This window comes from Eriocheir sinensis, chromosome 25, assembly GCF_024679095.1.
Source record: "Eriocheir sinensis breed Jianghai 21 chromosome 25, ASM2467909v1, whole genome shotgun sequence".
In the NCBI taxonomy this organism is placed as follows: domain Eukaryota; kingdom Metazoa; phylum Arthropoda; class Malacostraca; order Decapoda; family Varunidae; genus Eriocheir; species Eriocheir sinensis.
The window spans coordinates 9,060,311-9,085,640 of record NC_066533.1 but is presented as its reverse complement, the minus strand read 5'-3'; the positions used below and the strand labels follow the sequence as shown (position 1 = coordinate 9,085,640).

Below are 25,330 nucleotides of genomic sequence, written 5' to 3'. Positions count from 1 at the left end.
CCTTCCAAGACATAAACAAATCCAGCTGCTAGAGTTGCCTGCTTCTTACTTTTCTGTTGATTTTGAGGTGCAACGTTTTTACTCGCATGCTCTATGAAACTAAATAAATTACTCGTAAGTCATTTGGGAAAAAAACCCACATATTACCCGACTTTCTAGGGGAGTGATCGTGTATATTACCCAATTTTACGGTGTTAAGGGGAGATTTTCGTGAATTTCTGTGGCTGTGAGTTGCCGGTTAGGGGATAATGTGTTGGTGGTTTGCTGTGCTGCTGCTGCTGTGCATTGGACCGCTGTGCTGCAAATAATGTAAATCCTTAGACTGTGCCACCCTCTGTGTGCATAACTAACGTGATTCTAGTGGCTTAAGTGAGTGCCATGTTTGTGAATGTGATAGATTTTGGCTTTCTACATAATAGTATTCGTTTGACACATATTTGGTGGTGATACTAGCTATTCCTCGGGATTTGCCTCAATCTTTTTTTGGGGGTTATTGTCCACTGCTTGAATACCTCAGCTCCAGACTGTCTCCTCCTCAATGTTTAAATCCTTGATGTTTAAAGAAAAATTGTTGGGAAGATGACAAACCTCTTAGCAACAAAATTGTTGGGAAGATGACATCTCTTAGCAGCTAACAGAAGTTTTTGCAGCTAACAGAAGTTTTTAGGAAGTCGCTAGACAAAGGGGTGGTGCCTGTTTCATGGAGGTAGGCACACGTTATTCCAATATTTAAGAAGGGAGATAAATCTTCTATGCAAAACTACAGGCTGATTAATTTGACATCAGTTATAGGCAAAATGCTTGAGTCAATAATAGCAGATAGTATTAGGGACCATATTGACAGACATAATTTAATTCACGACTCACAGCATTGGTTTATCAAAGGAAAGTCGTGCCTTACTAATCTTTTATCCTTTTACAATAAAGTATACGAGGCAGCTGACAATGTTGAGAGTTATGATGTAGTTTATCTCGATTTTAGTAAGGCCTTTGATAAGGTACCTCACCATAGACTGTTAAATAAGGTCAGGGCTCATGGAATAGGAGGGAAGGTTTATGATTGGATTAAGGCGTGGATTAGCGACAGGAAACAGTTACCATTAGCAGTAAAAAATCCAAATGGGGTAATGTTACTAGTGGGGTTCCTCAAGGTTCAGTTTTAGGCCTGCTTTTATTTATTGTCTACATCAATGACATAGACAATGGGATAACTAGTGACATCGGTAAATTTGCAGATGACACCAAAATAGGATGCACTATTAGGACAAGGGAGGATGTTAGAGCACTGCAGGAGGATCTCAACACACTGTCAGCTTGGTCAGAGACATGGCAGATGAATTTTAACATCACCAAGTGTAGCGTACTAAGTGTAGGAACACGCAACCCATTACACGGATATAGTTTAGTCTCCTCAGCAATAGGCAGAGCAGAGTGTGAAAGGGATTTGGGAGTGTTAGTGAACTCTGACCTAAAACTAAGGAAGCAATATATTAGTGCGAGGAATAAGGCTAACAGGGTATGAGGCTTTATTAACAGGACGGTAACCAACAAAAGTGCAGAGGTCATTCTCAGACTCTATTTAATGTTAGTTAGGCCACACTTAGATAATGCTGTCCAGTTTTGGTGCCCACACTACAGAATGGACATCATCTTGCTACAATCAGTTCAGAGGAGGATGACCAAGATGATTCAGGGACTGAGGAACCTCCCATATCAAGATAGGCTGAAACATCTCAACTTACATTCACTAAAAAGACGAAGAGTGCGGGGAGATCTGATAGAAGTATTCAAATGGGTCAAGGGTTACAACAAAGGCGATATAAGTAAAGTACTGAGAATTAGCAAGCAGGATAGAACACGCATTAATGGATTTAAATTAGAAAAGTATAGATTTAGGTGGAAATAGGCAGGCATTGGTTTAGTAATAGGGTGGTGGGGGAATGGAATAGACTCAGCAATCACATAGTGAGTGCAGGGACGATAGCTTGTTTTAAGAATAGACTTGATAGCTACATGGATGAGGATGGCAGGTGGTAAGGGGGGTGGAATCTGGAGCTGTCCTGTGTAGGCCACTCGGCCTCTTGCAGTCTCCTTATGTTCTTTTGTTCTTATTCTGATACTTTGTGGCTTGGTATTTTCAGACACTACCGCCTCTCACATCAACAGTTCCCAAAGGCGCAAAAGGAGATTAATTGGGTTTTAATGAGTGTTTTTTCACAGCCATTGTACAGAAGCAGGGTCAAACTACCACCACTCATAAAACTACCCATGGAAATGCCCGGAACCTCTAGGAAAGACTTGTCAAAAATGTGGACTTGGATTCTGCAATATTTTAATATGTGACCTAAGGACCCACATTATGCCATTGGTCTCTGGAATTTGATTTAGAGAAGAATGAGCAATACATTTCATTTCATAACAGTACCACATTTTATTTCTTTTTTGCTAGAACATGGAGACACAGATTTTTGAAGACATTGTTCACCTACTCCAGGGTGTTGATTGGCTCTACAATTATCCTATGACTCAGGTAAATTTTTATGTTTTTGAATTTTTATTAGATTGTCAAATTGGGTGTGTGCTTTCCTGTTTGTGGGCAGCCATCCAGTTTGTTCTGTTAATAGTAACATGACTCAGGAAAACTGATTTGAGGTATAAGAAACTCCCAATAATATTATCTAACTTAAGGCCTCCAGAAGACTAGGTCCATCTCTGCCTACCCTGTGTTCTCAGTATTATTATTTCAAATTAGATGGGGTTGCTGTTGTATATGAACCACCTCAGCTGTGTTCTACTTTGTACTATTTATTCATTGATGCTTTTGTCGCTCATGGGCTCCTTCACACAATCCATCAAACGTATCCTGTGTTATAATAGTTATAATAATTCCAGGTCTTCACAAGGGACATATTCAGCCACATGCCAATGGAGTGGCAGGGAGCCTTGACTGACCTCCCTCTAGATGTCCTGAATAGCCTTCCACAGTGCCTCACTATGGTAGGTCTCTTGACAAGTTGGTAATCCTAATGAAAGTGTATGTATGTCAATTTGGGTGCAGCTATTGTTTTAATAATCACAGTGTCCAGAAAGTCAAGTTATTACTTTAGAAAACATAGCTATTATATGCAAATAAAATATATTGTCAAATTAATTTGTAAAAGATTCTTTATTTTGACGCATAGTCCTCCTTTGCTACCTCTGCATGATTTTTCCTTGTATTTTTTTCTTCTATATAATTTAATAAATTCTTTATTCTAATTGCAATTTTAGTCATTCCATTGTTTCCCAGGAAGTATTGTCATTCCTTTATTATAGAAAATGCAATATTTTTTTCTTTAGAAAAATCAAATATTCCTTTATTCTCTAAGTAGAAAAAATGAATAAGCTGTTGCATTTACATTCTGTCTTTCCCATGGCAGATGTGTTTCATTGCAGTTCATGCTAAGTCAGTCTTAAAGGCTAAGTATATTCAAATTACTGTAGGTCCTTCATTGGTCCCTATTCATTACACTAAAATATTTTCCATCAGTAAATGTAAAACAAGTAGTTATTTTATGTGTTAATGTGCCATTAACCCCCAATATTGCAGAACATTATCATTTACTTCCTCAGCAACACTGGCCACCATCTCTTCAGAATTTTTTGAAAGAGTGTGATAGACTGTCCTACCTCAGCCAAGACCTGGGACCCCAGGCCTCCTATAGAAGCACCACCAGCAGCACAAGCTACAATAGCAAGACAAGCAGCCTTCAGATCCCTCAGGAACTTACTTTGGGATTAACAGCCAAAAAGAAACATGAAATCACAACTCTCCTTGGTGTGGTGAAGAAAATATTAGACCTTACTGGTAGTAGACACATCCTGGATGTTGGAAGTGGAAAGGTTGGTCCTGTCCTTTTTTATCATAGAGTTTTCTTATAAAATCATATCTAATTTATTATGTAACAGTATGTTCCTATTAGTGCATTCTGTGTAGGTTTTGAAAATGTAAACTAAACTGTAATCACTTTTTCAGGGCTACATAGACTCCTGTATTCATAGGATCCTCCATGCCCAAGTTTGTGGTGTTGAGGGCAGCAAACAGTTAATGAGAAGTGCTGAGAAACACCACTGGAAACTCTATGGACGGTGTAGGGGAATCACCTTTTTAAACTGGCATTTGTCAGACGATGTGGAGACAGTCTGTAGAGTGGGACAGCTTGTATCATACTTAGCTGAGCTTGATCCCACATGTTCATGTCAGACAAAGCCCCAAGGCAGGACACGTAGAATGAAAGGTGCAACCAAGAGTGAGTCTATGGATAATTTAGACGAAGGAGAAAGTGTTAGTGTGTGTGAAGGTGAAGCTGCAAATACTGAAGACAGGAACACACCACACAGTCAAGGTGTAAGTGAATCTCCTTCATTTTGTGGAAATAAAGACCCAGAGAGTCCCTGCACTCTCCTTGGTCTTCATGCTTGTGCTGACCTCTCACCCATTGCCATTAAGGTGTTTAAGGATTGCAGTCAGGCCTCCTCTCTTATCCTCCTCTCATGCTGCTACCACAAGATGAGTGTCCACCCAAAGGCAGCTGACAGGCCTGTGAATGATGTCCAGGAAGGGACACCCAAGAGCAGCGATGACCTAGAAGAGGATGCTGAGCGCTTCTCTCACAAGATGAGTGCGGGTCCAACAGCAACTGACAGACCCGTGAATGCTGATGAAGTATTAACCCCTATGAACAGTGATGACAAAGAGGAAAATGAACACTCCACTAAGAGAGATCCTACTCAGAATGAAGGTTTTGTCTCTGAGGGAAAGGACTTTGTGAATTTCCCAATGAGTCAGTCCCTTCAAGAAATATTCATACGGAACAACTTCCACATGAGCGTCTTTGGCTTGAGGCTTGGAGCGCAGGAGTCTGGGCAGAAGTGGAGAACGGAGACTCTTGAGGACCATGAATATCACATGAGGAATGTTGCCTACAGGGGAATTCTGGAGGCTGCTTGTGTTGAAAGTAAGAGTGCAGGGATCCTGACACATTTTTTTATTTTTATTGTTAAGAATTTCTAAACAACAAGTCATTCCATGTTCCTTTTCCTTCATTTCCTTCATTATCATTTCTACCTTGGCTTTTTAATGTTGCTATTTATTTACCAGCTAACTGTAATTTTAGTGATTATACTTGTGACTACTGTTTAATAGAATTATTTGCCTTATTTCAGAGGGTTTTACTCTGCAAAAGCTGCGACGACGCTGTGTAAGGAAATCCAGTTTCAAGGATTTCAGTGAGTACAAGAAAGATATCTTTGAAAATTATGAATTTCATAGAATTAGTTCTGATGGAGAGACTTCCACCACCACTAGTTCATCCCCCAATGATGAACAAACAACTGAGCCAGCAAACGACCATTTTTCAACAGCCTTAGATTCCTGTTATGAAAATTACAAACACTACTTTCCCCTGATTGAGCCGTTGACAGGCCTGCAGCTCGTCCTGCAACCAGTGATCGAGATGATGGTTCAGGTTGACCGCCTGGCCTACCTGAAGGAGTGTGGCTTCTCCAAGGTGTGGCTGGAAAAGCTGTTTGATCCAGAAGTGTCTCCACGGAACATTGCCCTTCTGGCGGTCAGGTGATACACAGAGGCAAGTGTAGTTTGTGTGTGTGTGTGCTGTTATTGTAATGTTTTTCAGTCTCATGAGAAATGTAATTATGTAACTATTCTATTTGTAATCCACCCTCTATATATTAGGTAAGTAAGCTGTACCTACCGTGTTGTTTATAAAGCTCTAGATCCACCATAATTTGGCTCTATGTGTACCATTTTCAGCACCAACCTTTCCTCACAGCCAGTCAAATTAACAGCTTTCAAAGAGTGTATATGATTATGATTCATGTAATCCACCATTTCCATATACATTAACATAAGCCAAAGTTATCTACATACATATTCCAACTATTTTCTAATCTCTAGATTCCCTTCAGTAAACCTTTATATCTACAATTTCCAGCATCCATTTCCCTCATCCTGTTACATTAATAATTCTTAACACAATCTTTATCTGTCAGTATCTATCCTCGTATTATGTACAGATCTCTTCAGTAACCCCCTTTCTACATAGTAAAAAGCTTAGTATATGATACGTAAGAATGATATATTAATTACTAAGCAATAACTGAAGAGGTGATGGGATTCACTCTGCTTGCAATAAATGATAACGAACATTTCATATGCCTGTGTATTTATAAAAGTATATACATGGATGTTAAGAAAATATTGAAAGATGGCAAGTCGAGTTGAAAAATTAATCTTGCCGCGCGAAATAAAGCAATGATAAACAAACTGAAGAACAATGTTGCCAAGTCGGCGAAAAAGATTCAACCTTTCGCCACATTTATTGCTGAAATGGACAATTTCTGCTGATAAACTGGTCAATAAAAGCTCAGTATTTTATTTTATTTATTTTTTTTATCAATAGAAGCATGTAGGAAGTAACTATATATATGAATTCTCGCATTTTGGCTTGCCGGTAACTTTTGTCAATCTCAGCGGTACATTACTCCTGGACGTCTTATTTTTACTAATTAATGCATCAATTATATCCGGTGTCAAGAAATAAGTCAGTGTGAAAGATACCGAAGAAAAGTATAGTAAATTCTTGTCGTTTGCATTCATGAGTGAACGACGTAAACAAAAGTCATGGCCGACCGGGGCGGTGCGGGGGTCGTCATCAGTTATCGCTTCCTCCTCCTCTTCTGCCTCGTCGTTGGCCATGAGGGGCTGGAGAGGGACGAGAATGGATACGTCATATACTGTCCGTGCATGGGTAAGCGCGTGCGCTGGTGTAGGAAGCGGCACTAAGACATTCTATGGCGGCACATTTTCTGCTCTTAACCAGTTTAGATTCATGCATACCACAAATAAGGGTGTGATTCTGTATATTTTAAAGACTAGTTTGAAATGTATGTAGAAGAATGGACAAAACTGCTCTAACAATCCAGTGGTGTCAATTTTGCATGACTGCCATTGTCTGCTCCTTCAAACAATTAAAAAAGCTTTCCGGTTATTATGCTTCAAATAATAAGGGTGTGATTCTGTAACTTTTGAAGGCCGGTTTGGAATGCATATAGATGAATGTATGAAACAGCCACAACATTTCAGTAATGACATTTTTGCATTACTGCAAGTGACTTGTTCGAACAATGCCATCAGTTTACCATTCATGCATACAGCAAATATTAAGGGTGTAAATTATATATTTAGAAGGCCACTTTGGAATGTATGTAGATAAATGTATGAAATGACTAACATTTCTGTGGTATAATTTCTGTATTGCCTATCTCCTTTGAAGGTCGATTTGGAAACCAGGCTGACCACTTCCTGGGGGCGCTGGGGTTCGCCAAAGGACTCAACCGCACGCTGGTGTTGCCTCCATGGGTTGAGTACAAGCCCGGACACACCAGATCAGTGAGTTTCACCTGTTAAACACTTGGGGAAAAGGTAAAATTTCAGAAGTACACCCATCAACTGCCAGTGACAACATCCAGTGGTGAACTACGAAGCTTATGTATTTATCATAAGGTTAAATGGTTAAGATTCATTTTAGCAACGTTCCAGTATTTCATTACCAACCTTATGAAACATCACTATCTCTTCATATATCTTTTCTACAAACGTTCAACAATCATGGAAACGCTTTCAAAATCCAATTCAAGGACTATTTTTTTATTGTTGAAAATAGGAGATAATATTCACGAAAGCGTAGCCTCCTCTGGCGGTGGCCGCGGCAGCAGTCCAGCCGGTGTTGCGAGAAATATCTCCTCGCAGAAATAAGTCGCATATATGTGGGGGGTGCAGCCCCCCCTGGTTAGAAGGGGGGTCCAGGGGGGCAAAGCCCCCCGTTAGCTGTCAGGTTGTAAAGTTTGGTTGGAGTTGTTAAAATATGCTCCCCCACCCAAAATCCCCGATTTCCCATGGGTCCCCCAAGTTGAACCTCTCTGTGAGCTATTTTGTGGCTGCGGCGGCGGGCGCACAAAAGCCATTGAAAAGTCAATCTTTTAGTCATTTCCGGAGAAAAATGCTATCTCGATAATAAACAGCATTATATTTTGTCCAGAAATAAACAGTTAGCATTTCAAAATTAGTAACGTCATTAAAACTAATCTTTACCGGTTAAATTAACCTAACCTGACCTGATACAACTAAATAACAATATGACCTAACCTTACTAAATCAAACCTATCCTAATCTAATATTTGCTCTGTAGTCAAAATGAAATAAATGGATATGAATTCCTTGATCTATTCCCACAAACCATATTTTAAGAAATTAATATCTCACAAATGATTGAATTGTGATGGCAAAATAATGTGGCAGTGTGTTTTGTGTGTACGAAACACTTCATAAAACATAAAGGCGTCCTTCGCAGGCAGATGGGAGTACTTCTGGAATAATACGAGAAAATACAGATTGTCTTTTTTTTTCCAAGATATTTAAAGGACCAATGTTATTATGTATATGATGGGGGCTAGGTTACCAGTCAGGGTGTGGCCAGATTGTCATACAGAGTGTAGCTAGGTTATTATTTGGGTAATTCTATGTTATTTTGTGGTATTTAGATTGTGGCCAGAGCAATAACACTGCTGGGGTTTAACATTAAATTTTTTGTCCTATTGCTTAAGAAAAATACATTTCACCTCCCCCTCAAAAAAAAAGTGCCACACTAACTAGCAATCTTTTCATGTTAATGCTAGTTAAAAGGGTACCAAGCAAATATCTTTTTATGGCAGTTATTGGGAACACCAGGCATAAAAAAAAAAAATAATAATAAAATATCCCCCATACTCACTGCTTTAAGAGAAGAGAAGGATGCTTGGCAGTAGATGTTTGAGATAGTGTAGAAGGTGAAAATATTTGCTCTGTTATTTGTGTTACAGATTCAGGTTCCCTTTGACACCTACTTCAAGGTTAAGCCGCTCACCAAGTTTCACCGAGTGGTGTTGATGCACCAGTTCATGGAGGAGCTGGCCAGCACCGTGTGGCCTCCAGAAGAGAGGATTGGTGGGTCCCTTATGTCATACTCCAGGAAGCATGATTAAGAGAACTTCATCAGTGGTTCTCAATTTTTTTTGGCCCACATATCCCAAAATTCAACTCCAGAGTCAACCTAATACTCCTTCAATATTAGCTTAATACTACCAATTTTTAACATTTAATATCCTGTAAATATCATACTCTGTTCATTATAATCCAGGTATCATGATTAAGAGATCATACAAAGATGGAGTAAGAAACACATAATATATTGTATTTCAAATTCACTAACCTTCTATCTTGATTCTCCTCCAGCCTTCTGCTATGTCCCACGCCACAACTCAGAAGACTGCAACGCCAAAGAAGGCAACCCGTTTGGGCCATTCTGGGACACATTTGGGGTTGACTTTGTGGGGTCAGAGTTCTATCGTGGCCTCACTTATGATGTCCACTACCAGAACATGGCGGAGAAGTGGACTGAGCTTTACCCAGGAAACAAGTGGCCAGGTGAGGAAGTGGGTGTTGAAAGCTGAGATTTATTCCTCAATCTAGCATATCATAACCATGGTGGGTTTTCATTTATATGAGATCAACATTTGCATGAGTATATACAAGTAACATTTTTTTTTAGCTTTTTAGATATTAAATTTGTGCTATTTCAGTTTTGGCCTTTACTGGAGCACCAGCAAGCTTTCCTGTTCAGGAAAGTAACAGAGGGCTTCACAGATACCTGGAGTGGAGTGATAATGTGCTCAACAAGGCAAAGGAATTTATTTCCACCCTCCCCTATGGGCCTTTCGTCGGCATTCACCTTCGCAATGGAGTGGACTGGGTGAGTGACAAACAAGGGTGTAGATTAATAAGGCAACGATTAACATAAATTACCTCTGTGTCTGTTAGTCTTGCCTTCAGTACCCAGGCTCACAGATATGAATATTTATATGCGATCCAAGTATCATCTTTTACCACACACCACTGGTTAATCTGTTTAGTCATGTGTCCATTGCCCTGCCTCAGAGAATAGAGTAATGAGCAAGTGAACTATCAAGGAGTCAACTAGCACACCTATATGGACACCAAAGTAACAAAATGGCAACCTAAGAATTTTAAAGAAACGACCAATAGAAACCAGTTGGGGAGATGAAATTATAACTTTTCCTGGAACAGGATGGATTACACTTACATCAGACAGTGATAGACTAGGTTGGGAAAGGCTTTTGTTGTCCTGCAGTGGACTTGCAATGGGTGATGATGAGGATTAATAGTGACATAAGGATGCATCTCACAGCCTCCTCTTTTCTTTTCATAGGTAAGGGCTTGTGAGCATGTGGAGCACAGTCCCAACCTGTTTGCAGCGCCGCAGTGCCTTGGCTACCGTAATGAGCATGGGAAGGCCACCATGGAGCTTTGTCTGCCTTCCCTCAGCACCATTGTGAAGAAGCTGAAGCGCATCATCAAGAGCACGGGAGCCACCAGTGTGTTTGTGGCCTCAGACAGTGACCACCTCATCCCAGAGCTGTCCAAGGACCTCAAGAAGATGAAGGTACTATGAGATTTTGTATTATGAGAACTCTTGAAACTTTGCCAGCCAAGTATAGATGTATTATTTTTAATAGGGAAAGAGATGGTCTAAAGGAAAAACAATATTATATAAGCAAATTGCCCACAACGTACTGGTCTTAAAATGAATAGATGTTGATAAATATGATACCTCTGCTTTGCCTTATTTTAACTTTTTTCTTATTTTTTTTATCCATGGACTATATTGTACTACCACATATTATTTCACTGAAGCTCAGTCTATTATGCTTCTTTGCCTGTTTCAAAATTATTTCTTAGGAGACTGTGTTGTGCTAAGCTATGTTATTTTACAGGATCTTAGTCAACCACACATCCGCTTTACCTCATTTTCATAATATATTTACTTGGCTACATACTTCTTCCACTAATGTTCTTTTACTGAAACTTAGTTTGTCATGCCTTTCTCTTACCTAGTATTCAGATCTTTTTTAACAAACTAGCATGTTCTACCATTTATGTTATTTTAGCTAGCTTAGTGATATGCAGGACTTATGGTAAGTTGTCTGCTTATCACTTTAATTGGAATGGTGTGTATGAACACACAAACATACCCTTTCATCCTGTCCTGTCTCCCTGATAGGTGAGTGTGCATAAGCGGGAACCATCGAACCCCCATGTTGACCTTGCCATCCTCGGTCGCTCCAAACACTACATTGGTAACTGTATCTCGTCCTTCTCTGCCTTTGCCAAGCGGGAGAGGGATGCAGCTGGCTTTCCTTCCTCCTTTTGGGCATTCCCACTTGAGAAAGAGAAGCCAGGGAAGAAGTCAGCTGCAGGAGCTCCAAGGCACACTGAGCTATAGCCCATATCACCCCTAGGAAATGTATGGTAAGTTTATGGCTTGCCTGTCCCAAGGAGAGGCAAGGGAAAATGTGTTTCATCTTCCCCAAGTCACAATGAATCATAGCCACATCATCCATAGGAAATATGTTTATGTGTTCAAAAGTTTAGGGTATGTTTGCCAATTTCTATGCATCATTGCAACTGGTATGCATAGCAGGATGATAGGATATTCTGAACTGAGGTATAGAAATTAATTATTGGTAAAATATAGATTGATAAACATTCTTTGTTTTGACTATTTTATTGCTCCAACTATTTCCCAGGGTAATTTTCTCCCCATCTTTGCACTTACTGTGATAATGTGCATTAGTTGGCAAACATATCCTTCTGCCCACCGATCAAAATGTGTATTTGAGAGTCTTCCTGTTGAGCAGTGTGAGGAAGGTTAACAATGATGTGTTATTATGAACACTACTATTTAGTGTGACTGCCAGAGCTAAGTTTCCAAGAATTTGTGTGTGTGTGTGTGTGTGTGTAAATATGATGGTAGCCTCAGTTTAAATTGTAGAGAAGCTTTTATTTCCTTTCTGAGGTTACTAGAAAAAAATATTTCAGCACAATGCTATAGAGAATTCTAAAGTAGGTACTGGTGGCCCATATAATGTTTAAGGGTCAGGTAACAGACACCGCATATATGAAATATCTGCCAATATTTGTTACCTTCCCCCTCCAGAAAATCCCTAGCTTTCATGTGTATAAAGGATCCAGTGAGTGTACCAGTAATGTGCAGTCATATAAAAAAAAGTACATTACTAAAATGACGTCATTTTGACTCAACGGACGAAGAAATATGTGAAATATTGTTTGAGCATGGGATGTGTTGGTAACCTTTGTTAACAGTGGTATATGAAAAGCCACCAGTATTATATATTTCTATGGAACATCAGTTTGTGCTGTTTCAGTATTCAGATAACATCTCACTGCATTGTTACCAACAGCAGGATGAGGAGGTGGTGATGTGTATAATGGTGGTCAAAGGTACACAAGAAAAGGTCCCTAGGCTTGACCTGAACAAAAGCTCTAACCATTGTGTATTTTTGGTCGCCATATTTAGTTTGTAGCATGTCTTTCACTCAGTATTTATTATTATTGTTATTTATATTACTTGTGTAGACTAATTATTCAGTATGTGATTATTAATGTTTTCACTTCGCTAACTTTAAAATGATGACAGTGATTATTGTTTGGAATGTAGTATGAAGAGATGTGTTACAGGGCAGCAAACCAATGAGTATGACGATGATTAAACTGCCAAATTATGAAGTGCTAAAAGATGTTGAGTGGCTGGAGATTATTACATGTGACCTTGAAAAGAGAAGGAGACAGAAGGCTGAGAAGGAACCACTGAACTATGACAGTAAGAAAAAAAGAGAGCTAAAAATAAAATCGTGTGGGCAGAAATTAATAAGTATAATCAATGTTAGGCATAGAGACCATTGCCAAACATGAATCATTGAATCATGACACATTCATACCTCCCACATGTTATGAAGGCCTCAAGGTGCTAATTACTAGAAGGTCCGTGTGTATAAAACTCATCTGGGGAGACCATAAATTTTATATATGTTGTGTCCTCTTGGTGCTAAGAAATAATTGTCCTATTCACATACATATTTACAGGTATACACTGATATAGTTGTTTCAGTTATGTATGATTATTTTTTTAATTCAGACTTTTTTACCTGAGTGCTCAGTAATTCTAGAAGTGAAAGCATATGGAGTCTTGTCTTAATAATCCAATATATATATATATATATATATATATATATATATATATATATATATATATATATATATATATATATATATATATATATATATATATATATATATATATATCTTTTTCTATTTTCTCTCATAATGCTTACGTTGTATGTATTTCTTTTCTTTTCTGTTTTGTCCTGTATTTAGTAATGACAAAGCCAGTTTACCCTATTCGTCCTATCTTCTGGTGCTCTCGTTTGGGATATTCTCTCTCTCTCTCTCTCTCTCTCTCTCTCTCTCTCTCTCTCTCTCTCTCTCTCTCTCTCTCTCTCTCCCCCCATCACCAGTCGTTGTCACATTACCGCGTTAATGTTCTTTCTCAGTCTCCTCAACCTCGCAACGCGTTTTTGTCATCTTCATGTAGCCAAATGTTCGTCATTATAGTAATTTTTTTTATATTTTTATAACATACTATCAGAGGTTTATTTCGCAAATGCTCTTGCCTCAATTATAGTGCCTCTCTGTAATTAAAAAGTAAGTGTAATAATAAATATGAATGGTGCCATATATTGTTTATTTTTCCTCTAAGATAAATATGAAAACTCGAACATTAAGTATTGTCATAGATATTTAAGAGATGGCAGCTAGTATAGTACACAGATAAAACGAGAGAGAGAGAGAGAGAGGGAGAAGGACAAGTGAGGACAACAGCCGAGGGCAGCGGTTAGAGGGGTCGAGGGAGGGAGGAGGAAGAGGAGGTTCAGAGGGGAGGACTCAGAAACGAAGGGCAAAAGAGGGGTGGGGGGTGAGGGTGCCGCGGCCGAGGCACGGAGCCCCGCCCAGCTGCCCCGCAGTTAGCAGCAAGACATGGCGTGGCGCGGGTCCCTCGCGGGGGCCTTATGGCTCGCCGCCCTCACAACACTAGCGGCGGGACAAGTTTTAACGCCGCCTTATTTTAATTTAGCGGAAAACCGACGCATCACAGCCACGTCGACGTGCGGCGAGGGCGTGGCGGGGCCCGAGGAATACTGTAAACTGGTGGGCGCCAACGCCGACAGCGGCTACTCCAGCACGCTCATCCAGGGAGGACAAGTGAGTTCAATGGAGTGACTGAGTGGCTGATTGATTGGTCTTATTGGTGCAAAATATTTGTTAACAAGATCGTGGATCTATTTGTTTCAGAGTTCTTCCACATCAACACTAGCACTAGATACTAAAACTATTAAAATGCAACTTGAAAGTAAGACTTAGCGAGGTCGAGGTAGCAAAGCCCCCAGGAGATTTAGTTACAAAATAATATATTTTTCTGTCTTTCAATGACCCTAAGGAATGCCCCTCTCCACACCCGTAAGGAGGAGCGTGTCTTGTCTGATATCCCTCGGGTCACAACACATACTGGCCTTGGATAAATACTGTGCCGGTGGAAGGAATCAGGCATCATGACTTGTGTAACCTTCTTACGGGGAGGCTGCGGCACCTTGACCCCCGAAGACTTACTGCTTCAGATTGTTCTCTAAAGTTGCTCTTATGTCTGTTACACGGTTACAAGTGTTTGCCTGAAAGAATTCTGGAAGAAAGTGGCGTCACTTCCCTATTCATGTTGACTTAGTAGAGTTATGGAACTTCAACGCGCTGTTCTGGCACCACTGACAGCAATTGAAACTGACTGTTCATACGTTTGGTTTTAACTGTATTGAGTAAAGGTTCAGCATAATTGCATTTCGCTCTGGTGTGATATGAAAATTTTCATGGTTTTACAGATTATTAAGGTAATGGATTGTTTTTGCTACGGTCTTCGCATCTTAGAGTGAAAATAATAATAATAATTATTATTGATATTATTATTATAACTATTATTATTATTATTATTATTATTATTATTATTATTATTATTATTATTATTATTATTATTACTATTGTTATTCGATCCTTTCAGCAGTGAGGCCGCGCGCAGGTTTAGCGTTTGCCCCCGACTTTATTGTCTACCGTACCATTCACTCATCGCCAGGTAGCCACAGGTCTTACGCATGCACAGTAATCATTAGCAAACATTAATTAATAATATAGATGAAAAAAAAGAGTACCAATGAAATCCATCAACACCTCGCCTTCCGAAGCTGACCTCTCTTCCAGCCACTCTTTCAGCTACTTCTGCAGGAGCAGTGATTAATTCACTCTGTTTTCCCTGAGCTATTTCCTTTTCGGAAAAAAAACCCGCTCCATTATTCATTTCCGGCAGTTTTAGGGGTCAAGAACCCGCACTCCGTGTATAGAACAAATATTAACAGACATTAATTAACATAGATGTAAAAAAATAAGTACCAAGCCAAACTCTCAATATCTAATTTCCGGCAATTTTAGGAGTCAAGAGCGTGTTTGTCTTTCAGTGAGGGAGTTGAGAGGATGTTTTCATAACCCCTTCTTTGCTCCCTGCCTTCCTTCCTTCCTCCCTTCCTTCCTTCCTCCCTTCCTTCCTTTCCTACTTCCTTCCTTACGTACCGTACATATTTTCTTACCGTCTTGTTTTCCTTCCTACCATCTTTCCTTTCATCATTTTTTCTTCCTTTTCGTTCTCCCTTCCCTGCGTCCTTTCTCCCCTTCTGTCCTTTCCTCTTTCTACCTTTCATTCAGTCATTCACTTTTTTTCCTTAACTTCCTTTTTTCTCTTCTTTCTATTCATTTCTTTCTGGCTATATTTTTTCCTTCCTTTCCTTCCTTCCTTTCTCCTTTTCCTTATTTCCTTCAAGCATTTTCTGTTCTCCTTCCCTTCTCTCTTTCATTCTTTCTTTCCCTCCGTTTTCCCGGTTTCTTTCTCGCAAAAAAAAAAAAAAAATGTCATCAGCAACCAACACATCTTTAGTTTCCATTGTGAGAGTTCAAGGTAAATTTAGTGTTGAATTCCTTTTGATTTGATGAATAAACCCGTGTTGTCCTCGGCGTCATTAGATACATAATGATCAATGCATACAACGATAAAAAGGATACATAAACAGCATTGGATTCATATGTTGCAATGTCTGTTAGCTGAGTGTGAATGGACAGGTCAGTCAGGAGACCTTTGGCAGACTGCTGACGTTTAGTCCATAATTTCTGACGGGGCATTTAGTCGTGCTGATCTCAATGCTGATTATGCTGAACTAACGTGATCTGCGCCCGACCTCTTCTTAAGTAGCTTGATGTTGCTCTTCTTTTTCCAATCTTCCTACCATCCTTCCTTCCCTCCCTCATGCCCTTCCCTTCCCTTCTTCCTCTCTTCCTTACTTTTCCTCTGCTATCCTGACTTCGATATCGTCTTACTTTCCTTCTTTTCCCTCCCATCTTCCTTTCTATACCCTCACCTCGTCATTCTTCCTCCCCTGCTTTCCTTCTTTCTTCTTATTTTTTCCACTGCTATATCCAGACTTCAATACCCTCTTACTTTCCTTCCTTTCCCTCCCATCTTACTCATTCTTCCTCTCTTGCTTTTTTCTTCTTTGCTTTTCCTCTGCCTTCTCACCTTCCTTCCTTTCTATAGTAACCTAACATCTTCCTTCTTCCTCGCCTACTTTTCATCTAATCATATCTTGTGCCATCCTGACTTCGATGTTTGCTTCCTTTCGTCCTTTCTTCCTTCCTTTCTTCGTACCCTGAACCCCTCTAAGACACTATCCACTCCCTCTATCCCTCCATTCTTCCTTCCTTCCTTCCCACTGTCCACTCCTTCATAACAGCCTGTCCACTCCCCCCTGTCAATTCTGTTCCATATTGCTTTCCTTCCTTCCTCCCTTCCCTGAACCCCTCCATAACACTCTGTCCACCCACCTATCGAGACTGTTCCATCCTCCTCTCTTCCATTTTTCCTTCTTTCATTCCTCCGTAACAATGTTCTCTCCCCCCCGTCAATTAGATACCTCTTTCCTTTCCTTCTTCCCATACCCCTTCCTTCCTTACTTCGTTTCTCCGTTCCTTCCTTCCTTCCTACCCTCCACTTCTCTTCAATTGTCCACTCCTGTCAATTCCTTACTTTTTAATTCCATAATACCTTCCCTCCTTCCTTCCTTCGTTCCTTCTCCCCTTCATCCCTCCATAACACTCTCACCTCTCCCCATCAGTGGTGCGACCGATGCGACCCTACCCACCCCGAGAACGCCCATCCCCCCAACTATGCCATCGACGGGTCCGAGAGATGGTGGCAGTCCCCTCCGCTCTCCCGCGGCATGGAATACAACGAGGTCAACCTTACCATCGATCTCGGCCAAGTGAGTGTGACCTCTTCTGGACCCTTTGTTGACCTTGTGTACCGTCGAACTGTTTGTTTTGCATTATTATCGTTTTTTTGTTTATTTATTTATCATTCTTCTTATTCTTATTCTTATTCTTGTTCATATTTTTCTTATTCTTCGTCTTATTATTATTATTATTATTATTATTATTATTATTATTATTATTATTAATAGTAGTATTGAATTGAATGTAGGTGATGGAGCAGAAAAAGATTGTTTATTTTTTTTTATTCTTTCAAAAACTCCATATTTTTCCCCTATGTGAATGGATTTTCTATTATATTCTATGTAGTAATTCTATCTGACTAGAATTTGACTGAGAAGTATTTGATTAAGTTTATGACGTGCAGTTTTCTTTCTCTTTTTCTTACCATTAATTCATCAAAATGCGTATGTGTGTATTAAGTTTGTGTGTGTGTGTGTGTGTGTGTGTGTGTGTCTGTTAAAGAGAGAGAGAGAGAGAGAGAGAGAGAGAGAGAGATCCCAATGCCCTCGCCTGGGACTCAAGTACTCTTCAGATTGACCTCGACTACTCAGATGACCTCGAGTAAATGAGTAACGAGTCCACATCGAAAAAAATATATATATACAGATATCCTGATGATCTAAAGTGAGTCCTGATTTTTTTTTGAACATCGTATTAATCTCCATCAACAGTAACTTGGCTGTTTTTTTTTTTTCTTGTTTTTTTACCCTGTTTTTTCCAAGGCGTGGTTATAAATAAGTAGGTATTTGTTGACTCTTTTTATATCCCTTTTTACGACTGAGATTGTTATATGTCGACTTAACTCCGAAAATCCAACACTTCTAACTAACTCCGTCACAATATGGAATCAAAAAGCCAACCTAGCCAAGTAGATGTTAATAAATACTCATGGAACGTATATAAAAAAATCTTGTGTGTCGTGAGAAGGGAGAGTTGGGTCAGGCGACTTGGTGACCTCTTGTGTTGCCCTAATTTGAGTGTTCTTGTGACCTGACCCGTGTGATGACCTGACTTCGAAACATTAGAAGGAACAGAAGGAGGAGGAGGAGGAGGAGAAGGAAAAACAAGAAGAAGAGAGAAGGATTAGGAAGAAAAAGGGGAGAACTAAGTTATATGAGATCTTTTGTTGTAGTGTGTGTGTGTGTGTGTGTGTGTGTGTGTGTGTGTGTGTGTGTGTGTGACATTAGAAGGAACAGAAGGAGGAGGAGGAGGAGGAGAAGGAAAAACGAGAAAAAGAGAGAAGGATTAGGAAGAAAAAGGGAAGAATTAAGTTATATGAGATCTTTTGTTGTAGTGTGTGTGTGTGTGTGTGTGTGTGTGTGTGTGTGTGTGTGTGTGTGTGTGTGTGAGGAAAGGAAGGAGGAAGAGAGAAGGAAGAGAAGAAGAGGGAAGAGAGAAAGGGGAGATGAGATCTTAGTGTGTGTGTGTTGTGTGTGTGTGTGTGTGTGTGTGTGTGTGTGTGTGTGTGTGTGTGTGTGTGTGTGTGTGTGTGGAAGGAGGAGGGAGGAGAGGGAGGAGGAGAAGAAACAAGAGAAAAGAGGATTAGAGAAAAAAAGGAAGGAAGAAGTTATAGAATCTTTTTTGCAGTGTGTGTGTGTGTGTGTGTGTGTGTATGTGTCCCTTTTTATGTCATCCTTATCTTCTCTCTCTACTCCTCCCCTCCTCATCTCCTCCCCCCTTCTCTCCCTCTTCTCCTTCCCCCCCATTTACACGCCCACCGGAAGAGGCAGTTCCCTCCCTCTCTCTTCTCCTCACACATGCACTCACGGACATTTGCCCTTAGCTTCATCTCTCTCTCTCTCTCTCTCTCTCTCTCTCTCTCTCTCTCTCTCTCTCTCTCTCTCTCTCTCTCTCTCTCTCTCTTTCATGAGAAGTACGAGTCACTTCTAATGTTGTTTTGTTTACTTAAATACGTAATATCCTTCCGTTCCTTTCCCTCCTCTTCTTCGGTCCTGATGATGATGATGGTGGTTATGATGGTGATGGTGGTGATGATGATGGTGGTGGTGGTGGTAGTCTTGTTTTCTTGAAGATGTCACAGTCAGCATTCCTTTCCTTCCTCTCTCTCTCTCTCTCTCTCTCTCTCTCTCTCTCTCTCTCTCTCTCTCTCTCTCTCTCTCTCTTGTCTGTCTGTTTGTCTCAGTATTTACTCGCCTACCCATTCTCAACCTCCTTTCCTCCCTCCTCCTCCTCCTCCTCCTCACCAACATCTGTGCCTAACCATCCGGCCTTTGGGGTAAGGTTACTAAGGGAAAAAGGGGAGTGCCACTAACTGCCTTCCCTCTTTCCTCCCTCCCTCTCTCTCTTTCCCTTCATATTCTTTCCTCCCTCTGTCTCTTCTTCCGTCCCTTCATACACTCTTTCTTCCCTCTCTCCCCCTCCCTTCCCCCTTCCCTTCTTACCTTCTTTCTTTTCTCTTTCTTCCTTTTCTCTCCTCTCTTCCTTCCCTCAATATTCCCTTCGTACCATGGATTAATACCTCCATGCTTCGTACCCTATTTCTTTTCTCTCTCCCTCCTCTTCCTTCTTGTTATGTCTCCTCCTTTTCTTCCTTCTTGTTCTTTTTCCTCCTTTTCTTCCTTCTTGTTCTCTTTCCTCCTTTTCTTCCTTTCTCCTCACCCCTCACTACATTCCCTTTTCTCTTTCCCCCTCTCCTTTCATATCCTCATTCCTCCTTTTCTTTCTCTTCCCTTTCCCCTCCTTCCCTCTTTCCTCCCTTCCTCTCTCTTTTTCCCTTCATATTCTTTCCTCCCTCTGTCTCTTCTTCCGTCCCTTCATACACTCTTGTCCCCTTCTCTCCCCTTCTCGTCCTACCCTCTTTCCTCCCTTCCTCTCTTTCTTTCCCTTCATATTCTTTCCTCCCTCTGTCTCTTCTTCCGTCCCTTCATACACTCTTTCCTCCCTCTCTCCCCCTCCCTTCCCCCTTCCCTTCTTACTCTCTTTCTCTCTTCTCTCCCCTCTCTTCTTCATCTCTCTTCCCCTCCCCTTACTCTCTTTCCTCTCCCTCTCCTTCATTCCCTCTTTCCTCCTTCTCTCCTCCTCTTCTACCTTCCCTCCATAATTTCCTTCCTCTCTCTCCCCTCTTCTACTTTCTCTTTTCTCCCTCCCTTCCCCTCTCTTCCTCCCTCCTCCTCTCCTTCCTTCACTTTACCACTCTGCCCTAAATGAGACGAGAGAACAGACAAGCAGATCTCTCTCTCTCTCTCTCTCTCTCTCTCTCTCTCTCTCTCTCTCTCTCTCTCTCTCTGGGAGTGGCTCTTATTATCATTTTCTTTGTTTTATTTGTCCAAGACTCGTGATGTTTATAAAATGTTTTCATGCAAAGTCTAGCTGTTTATTTGTTTTCCTGAGGGTGCAGTAGTAGTAGTAGTAGTAGTAGTAATAGTAGTAGTAGTAATAGTAGGCGTAAGTGGTGGTAGTGGTGGTGGTGGTGGCGTGTGTGTGTGTGTGTGTGTGTGTGTGTGTGTAGGAATGGGCAAAGGGGGTGAGTAAGGGGAGAACACGGTGACGGAGGGAGGATGGGAAGGGAGAGGAAGGGCAGGGTAGGATGGGGTACAGGAGGGGGGGGGGGTAGGGTAGGGTGGGAAAGGGAGGGAAAAAGGTCATGGCGGGTCAGGTTACAGGCAAACATATCCCCTCTTTTCTCCCCTTCTCCATCTTCTTCTCCTCCTCCTCCTCCTCCTCCAATACTCCTCCTTCTGATTATTCTCCTTTTTATTCCTATTTTTACTCCTTTTCCTCCTATTCCTTGTCTATATTCTTCTCCTCTTGATCCTACACTTCTCTTCTTCGCTTCTTCGACTCCTCATCTTTCTTATTTTCCTCCTACACTTTTCTTCTTCTTAATCATATTTTTGCTTCTTTTCCTCACGTTCCTCATCTTCATTATCCTCCTGCTCCTACACTTCCTCTCTTCTCAATCTTATTTTTGCTTCTTTTTCTCCTACTCCTCATCCTTATTCTTCTGCTACATTTCTCCTCCTTATCCTCTTAATCCTATTGCTGCTCATTTTCCTTCTCCTCATCCTCCTTATCCTTCTGCTCCTACACCTCCTCCTCTTCTTAATCCTCTTTTTGGTCCTATTCCTCCTCCTCCTCCTCCTCCCTCCTCCTTCTTCCTTCTCTTCATTATTTTCCTCTCCTCATGAGTCAATCTTTTTCCAAGCAAATTTTGTGGAGTTTGATCCTCTGAGTAGAGAGAAAATCGCCTATTTTGTCGCATTAGATTCCCTTCCACCCACATACACTTAAGATGCTCTATGACTGGCATCCTCTCTCTCTCTCTCTCTCTCTCTCTCTCTCTCTCTCTCTCTCTCTCTCTCTCTCTCTCTCATGTATTATACGATTCGTTTATTGCCAATTTCGTTCGTATATTTATGGTTACTTTCTTTCATTCTTTCTCCTTCTTTCATTTTCTTTCTCAATACTTCTTCCTTTCTTTCTTTTTATTTCGTTTTCTTTACTTCCTTTCTTTCATCCATATTTTTTTTTCTTGTGTCTTTTCTTCCATCCTTTATTTTATTTTTTTCATTTTATTTGATTTTCATTTCTTCGCTGCTGTTCTTCCATCTTTCTTTTCCTTTAACTCCCTTCTTCCATCCTATTTTCTTTTCTTTGCTGCTGTTCTTCCATTCTTCTTTAAATATCCTTTATCTTCTTCCCATCCTATTTTCTTTTTCATTGCCGCCTTTCTTCCATTCTTCTTTTTCCTTTCTCTTTTCTTCCCTTTTTTTCTATTTCTTTCCTACCTTCTTTCTTTTTCCTTCCTTCATTCATCAATCTATTTTTTTTAATAACACGCTTTCTTTTAATCGAATCACTTCATAATTTCTCACTCTTAGAAATAAAAATGTCTGACTCCTGCATCTATTTAATTATTATTCACATACATTCTTCTTCTATCCTTATCTTTACTGTCGTTTATTATACTCGATCTTCACATTCATTCTTCTAACTTATCCTTATTATCTATCGTCATTTGTTTCCATTCTCGTTTTCTTTATATGGACGAACGTTTTTACTTTCTCACCACCCACGGAAGATGTTTGTAGTAATTAAAAAACTCCATTCCTTCACTCTTAAGTTCCCTTCACATGTGGTGCAGCATAACTTATATTGCTATGACATCAGCAGGCTCTCCCCTTCGTCTCCGTCTGTCTGTCTTTCTCCTCTTCTTCCACCTCCTTCTCCTCCTCCTCCTCTTTCTCTTCCTTCTGGCCGTATATCTCATGTCTTCCTTCTTCTGCTAATTTCTTTTCTTCTTTGCCATCCCTCATCTTCTTGTTCTTGTTCTTCTTCCTTTGTCTTGTCTACTATATCTGTTTCTCCTCCTCCTCCCTCCAATATGTTTCTTTTCTCCATTTTCCTCCGTTTCCCTCTCCTTATTTTTTATTCGTCCTTCACAAGACTTTTCTCTCGTGCCTTCTTCTTCTTCTTATTATTATTATTATTATTATTACCCATTCACATTTTTTTTGTCTCCTCGTTTCTCTTTATCTTCGTATAATGACGTATATCCTCGGTTTGGTCAGACAGTTTATTATTTTCTTCCCATCTCCTTTACGCTTTCATCTTTCTTCCCTCATAGTTCCTCCTCCTTCTCCTCCTCCTCCTTACACTGATTTGCTAACCAATCATATAGTTACGGTAATATGGAAGCCGGTAGGGAGTGGGACAGCTTTTGTTAACTGTTGAGGTGGAGGGTTATAGTAGTAGTAGTAGTAGTAGTGGTGCAGTAACTGGTGCTAGTAGTAGTAGTAGTAGTGGTAGTGGTGGTGGTAGTAGTAGTAGTAGTAGTAGTAGTAGTAGTAGTAGTAGTAGTAGTAGTAGTAGTAGGTTTTGCTGTTGTTATTGTTGTTGTTTTCTTTCAGGTTGTTAATAGTGTGGTAATCTATAAAATTATTATGGTTTCACCATTTATAATTTTTTCGTTATGTTCGTGTAAGAAGCGTGTAAGGTGTATATTATAACATACATGTGAATGTGTGAATGTCTGTGTAACGTAACGCCCGCTGGGCCAGGACGTTACACACAGACATTCACACATTCACATGTATGTTAGTAGTAGCGTAAATAATTAATAACGTAAAGGTACATTAATTTTTTTCCGTTTAATTTATTTAAGTGATGACTATGATGATTTCTTCAATTTGCATATTCTGAGAAATTTAGCTACGGTACACAAAACTCTGAGCTTCATTATTCCAATGACATAAATTCCTATGAAAGAAAAAAAAAATCGATCAAATAGTTTCCGCCAAGGTGATTTCCTGAGATTACATCCTGTCTTGTGCCCCTCCCCGCGGTGTGAAGGCGGTGTTGCTGCGGGTGTATCCACAAGAAAGCACTTGAACACGATTGTTATAGGCATGGTAGCAAATATTTACCGCCATGGGTTTACTCGTGGTATCGGAAATAGAACCACATTTGAAATAAGTCTTCCACCTTTAAAATAGGACTTTCACATTTAAAAAAAAAGACTTCCACATTCGAAATAAGACTTCCACATTTGAAATTAGACTTCTATATATTTTCATGTGTCATCCTCATTGCATTTCATATATGTATACTTTGACAGATAGAAGCAAAGTTTAATAAAAAATCAATCACAGCGGTTTCGAGGCGCTTCATTTTTGTTGACACGAACGACGACGAACCCAAGATGGCGCCGGCAGTGCTGCTCCTCACTGCTCAGCTTGGCATTTTGATGAAGATATTAGCATATTCAGTCATATCCCTCATTATATACATAGTTTCTTAAACGTGAGGGTAGAGTGAGTGAAGTGATGAACGCCTACAAGCACACGGGGCCGAAGAACCAAGCCTTGCCCCGCCACAGGCTACCACTCCATTGTGTCAACCTTCTCAGACGCTTCCACCTCTCACATCAACTCCTTCCAAAGGCCGAAAAGGAGATCAATCGGGTTCTCATGAGTGCTTTTTCATAGTCATGGCACAGAAGAAGGGTCAAACTACCACCAGGGTCATTAAACTACCCCTGGAAATACCCAGCACTCCTGCGAAAAGCATGTCAACTGTGTGAACTGGAGCGCTGAAAGGTTTGAGAAGAAGGCCCCTGCCCCTCGCAATGGCCTGGCTCACCCTCGTTCTCCTCCCCTCCCCGAGAAGAAGGCCCCTGCCCCTCGCAATGGCCTGGCTCACCCTCGTTCTCCTCCCCTCCCCGAGAAGAAGGCCCCTGCCCCTCGCAATGGCCTGGCTCACCCTCGTTCTCCTCCCCTCCCCGATAAGAAGGCCCCTGCCCCTCGCAATGGCCTGGCTCACCCTCGTTCTCCTCCCCTCCCCGAGAAGAAGGCCCCTGCCCCTCGCAATGGGCTGGCTCACCCTCGTTCTCCTCCCCTCCCCGAGAAGAAGGCCCCTGCCCCTCGCAATGGCCCGGCTCACCCTCGTTCTCCTCCCCTTCCCGATAAGAAGGCCCCTGCCCCTCGCAATGGCCTGGCTCACCCTCGTTCTCCTCCCCTCACCGAGAAGAAGGCCCCTGCCCCTCGCAATGGCCTGGCTCACCCTCGTTCTCCTCCCCTCCCCGAGAAGAAGGCCCCTGCCCCTCGCAATGGCCGGGCTCACCCTCGTGCTCCCCGCCCCGAGAAGAAGGCCCCTGCCCCTCGCAATGGCCTGGCTCACCCTCGTTCTCCTCCCCTCCCCGATAAGAAGGCCCCTGCCCCTTGCAATGGCCCGGCTCACCCTCGTTCTCCTCCCCTTCCCGATAAGAAGGCCCCTGCCCCTCGCAATGGCCTGGCTCACCCTCGTTCTCCTCCCCTCCCCGATAAGAAGGCCCCTGCCCCCCGCAATGGCCCGGCTCACCCTCGTTCTCCTCCCCTCCCCGATAAGAAGGCCCCTGCCCCTCGCAATGGCCCGGCTCACCCTCGTTCTCCTCCCCTCCCCGATAAGAAGGCCCCTGCCCCTCGCAATGGCCTGGCTCAC

At 41.3% G+C, this 25,330-nt stretch overlaps 2 protein-coding genes across 8 annotated transcripts in view; both read left to right on the top strand.

Moving 5' to 3' along the window:
* Positions 1–235: 235 nt before the first annotated feature.
* Positions 236–13,709, top strand: LOC127003293 (GDP-fucose protein O-fucosyltransferase 1-like). 3 transcript variants are annotated; one of them, XR_007757031.1, is made up of 8 exons: positions 236–369; positions 2,450–2,530; positions 2,893–2,997; positions 3,613–3,882; positions 4,016–4,997; positions 5,206–5,627; positions 7,335–7,450; positions 8,920–8,937. XR_007757031.1 is itself a non-coding variant. In XM_050869764.1 (7 exons), the coding sequence occupies exons 1-7, from the start codon at positions 6,683–6,685 to the stop codon at positions 11,397–11,399; spliced, it is 1,185 nt and encodes a 394-aa protein (XP_050725721.1). In that variant the 5' UTR covers positions 6,645–6,682; the 3' UTR covers positions 11,400–13,709. The 3 variants fall into 3 exon arrangements, 1 of the variants encoding a protein (XP_050725721.1); XR_007757032.1 differs by having other exon boundaries at positions 243–309; positions 8,920–8,936; XM_050869764.1 differs by lacking the exons at positions 236–369; positions 2,450–2,530; positions 2,893–2,997; ... (1 more) ...; positions 4,016–4,997; positions 5,206–5,627 and adding exons at positions 6,645–6,809; positions 9,332–9,523; positions 9,679–9,848; positions 10,326–10,559; positions 11,178–13,709 and having other exon boundaries at positions 8,920–9,043.
* A 272-nt stretch (positions 13,710–13,981) lies between these two features.
* The window catches only part of LOC127003288 (laminin subunit alpha-like), a 53,360-nt gene continuing 42,011 nt past the window's right edge, over positions 13,982–25,330 (top strand). For 4 of the 5 annotated variants that reach the window (XM_050869756.1, XM_050869758.1, XM_050869755.1 and 1 more), the window contains exons 1-2: positions 13,983–14,236; positions 17,236–17,382. In XM_050869756.1, coding sequence (XP_050725713.1) covers positions 14,012–14,236; positions 17,236–17,382 — 372 coding nt within the window. In that variant the 5' untranslated portion in view covers positions 13,983–14,011. Of the gene's footprint in view, positions 14,237–17,235; positions 17,383–25,330 lie in introns of all 5 variants that reach the window. The other variant, XM_050869757.1, reaches the window with a different exon arrangement.

Excerpts from the sequence above, each read along its gene's own strand:
- LOC127003293 (XM_050869764.1), top strand. The coding sequence starts at position 6,683 with ATGGCCGACCGGGGCGGTGCGGGGGTCGTCATCAGTTATCGCTTCCTC. Across the intron at positions 9,849-10,325 it reads TTCGCAATGGAGTGGACTGG|GTAAGGGCTTGTGAGCATGT; the intron begins GTGAGTGACAAA and ends TTCTTTTCATAG. Across the intron at positions 10,560-11,177 it reads AGGACCTCAAGAAGATGAAG|GTGAGTGTGCATAAGCGGGA; the intron begins GTACTATGAGAT and ends TCTCCCTGATAG.